Consider the following 1,468-nt stretch of genomic DNA (forward strand, 5'->3'; position numbering starts at 1 on the left):
CCCGTGCCAAGGGCAGCGCCCCCCCGGGGCCAGGGCGCCCTGGAGCAGGAGCGGCGCTGGAAGCAGTACCTGGAGGACGAGCGGATCGCGCTCTTCCTGCAAAACGAAGAGTTCATGAAGGAGCTCCAGAGGAACCGGGACTTCCTCCTCGCCCTGGAGAGAGGTGAGAAGCGCCTTCAGAATCCTCTGCCTCCGTTTTTTGGGTGCACGACCCCCAGAGGGTTGCCCTGCCCGAAAGCAGAGCCAGCACAGGATGTGGGCAGGCTGTGGTCTGACCCGCTGACACCCAGAGAGCACTTTTGCCATGATTCTGCTTCCCTTCACCCTCCTCCCTGGTGAGCCAGCAGCCACCTGCTCGCTCAGTTCTGCCACTTACGTGCTTCCTGATCCGGTGGCCCTGCTGTCCCTGGGACTGGCATGGGCATGGTCTTGGAGGGCATGCAGAGGAGCATATCAGCAGAAAGCATGCACAAACTTTATCATCTAATCCCAGCGAATACAGAAAGAATAAAATACAATTAACAGCAGGGGGAATAAGCAGGGGAATAGATCTGCTCGTAGTAGATGATGTGACAGAGGAAGGAGTAAGCCAAGTCAGAAGTCCACGGGGAGGGGGAGCAGAGCCACGTGCTGCCTCGAGCGTCGGACTGAGCGGGGTGCTGGGCTGGTTGTTTTTCAGATCGATTGAAATACGAGTCAAAAAAATCCAAGTCGACCAGTGCTGCTGTCAGCAATGACTTTGGTGTCTCCTCCGTAGTACCAGGTAACTTCACCTTGCAGGTGAGCACGGCCCCTCACAGTGGATGCCTCATGGCTCCAGCCTTCCCAGCCCTCTGCCCAGCTGCCCACGAAGTGCCCACGGGGGGAGGAAACTGGCTGATCCCCCTGGCACGGGGTGGGGATGGGCACTGCTGCCCTCCCGTCCCGGAGGTGCTCCTGCATCCTGCCTCCGTCCAGCCCTTGGAGCTGGGATCCAGTTCCCAGGGGAGACAAAGCCCTCTCTTGTCCTGGCTGGGATGGAGGATTGTGCCTGGGAGGCACAGTGATCCCGATTAACCTCGGGGGCTGGAGTTAGAGCTGGTGGCTGTGGATGGCCCCGTGTGAGGGCCGGGGGATGCAGCGGCTGGGCAGCGTGGCAGAGCTCTGGGTGGGCACACAGTGCTTCAGGGGCACCCAGACCTGGGGAAGGGGCATGGGTGGGCACGAGGACATGGCTGTGGGGGTCTCTGCTTCCTGATCCGATGGCCCTGCTGTACCTGGTACTGAGTGTGGCATGGGCTTGGTCTTGGAGGGCATTCAGAGGAGCATGGCCAGCAGGTCAAGGGTGGTTCTCGTCCCATTCTGCTCTGCCCCAATGAGGTCACATCTGGAGTATTGAGTCCACTGCTGGGCTCCCCAGTTCCAGAGAGAGCAGGAACCACTGGGGAGAGTCCAGAAGAGGCTGCAGAGCTCGTCAGCGGGTGGGGGC

The 1,468-nt window shown here is 60.6% G+C and overlaps 1 protein-coding gene across 1 annotated transcript in view; it reads left to right on the forward strand.

Annotated features, from left to right (window-relative positions):
• Window positions 1-22: 22 nt before the first annotated feature.
• The window catches only part of CUEDC1 (CUE domain containing 1), a gene marked incomplete at both ends in the record, with an annotated part of 3,085 nt that continues 1,639 nt past the window's right edge, over window positions 23-1,468 (forward strand). Inside the window, 2 exons of the mRNA XM_008947460.1 lie at window positions 23-163; window positions 680-763. Coding sequence (XP_008945708.1) covers window positions 23-163; window positions 680-763 — 225 coding nt within the window. The remainder of the gene's footprint in view (window positions 164-679; window positions 764-1,468) is intronic.

Source organism: Merops nubicus, unplaced genomic scaffold (genome assembly GCF_000691845.1).
Source record: "Merops nubicus isolate BGI_N331 unplaced genomic scaffold, ASM69184v1 scaffold41609, whole genome shotgun sequence".
Classification (NCBI taxonomy): domain Eukaryota; kingdom Metazoa; phylum Chordata; class Aves; order Coraciiformes; family Meropidae; genus Merops; species Merops nubicus.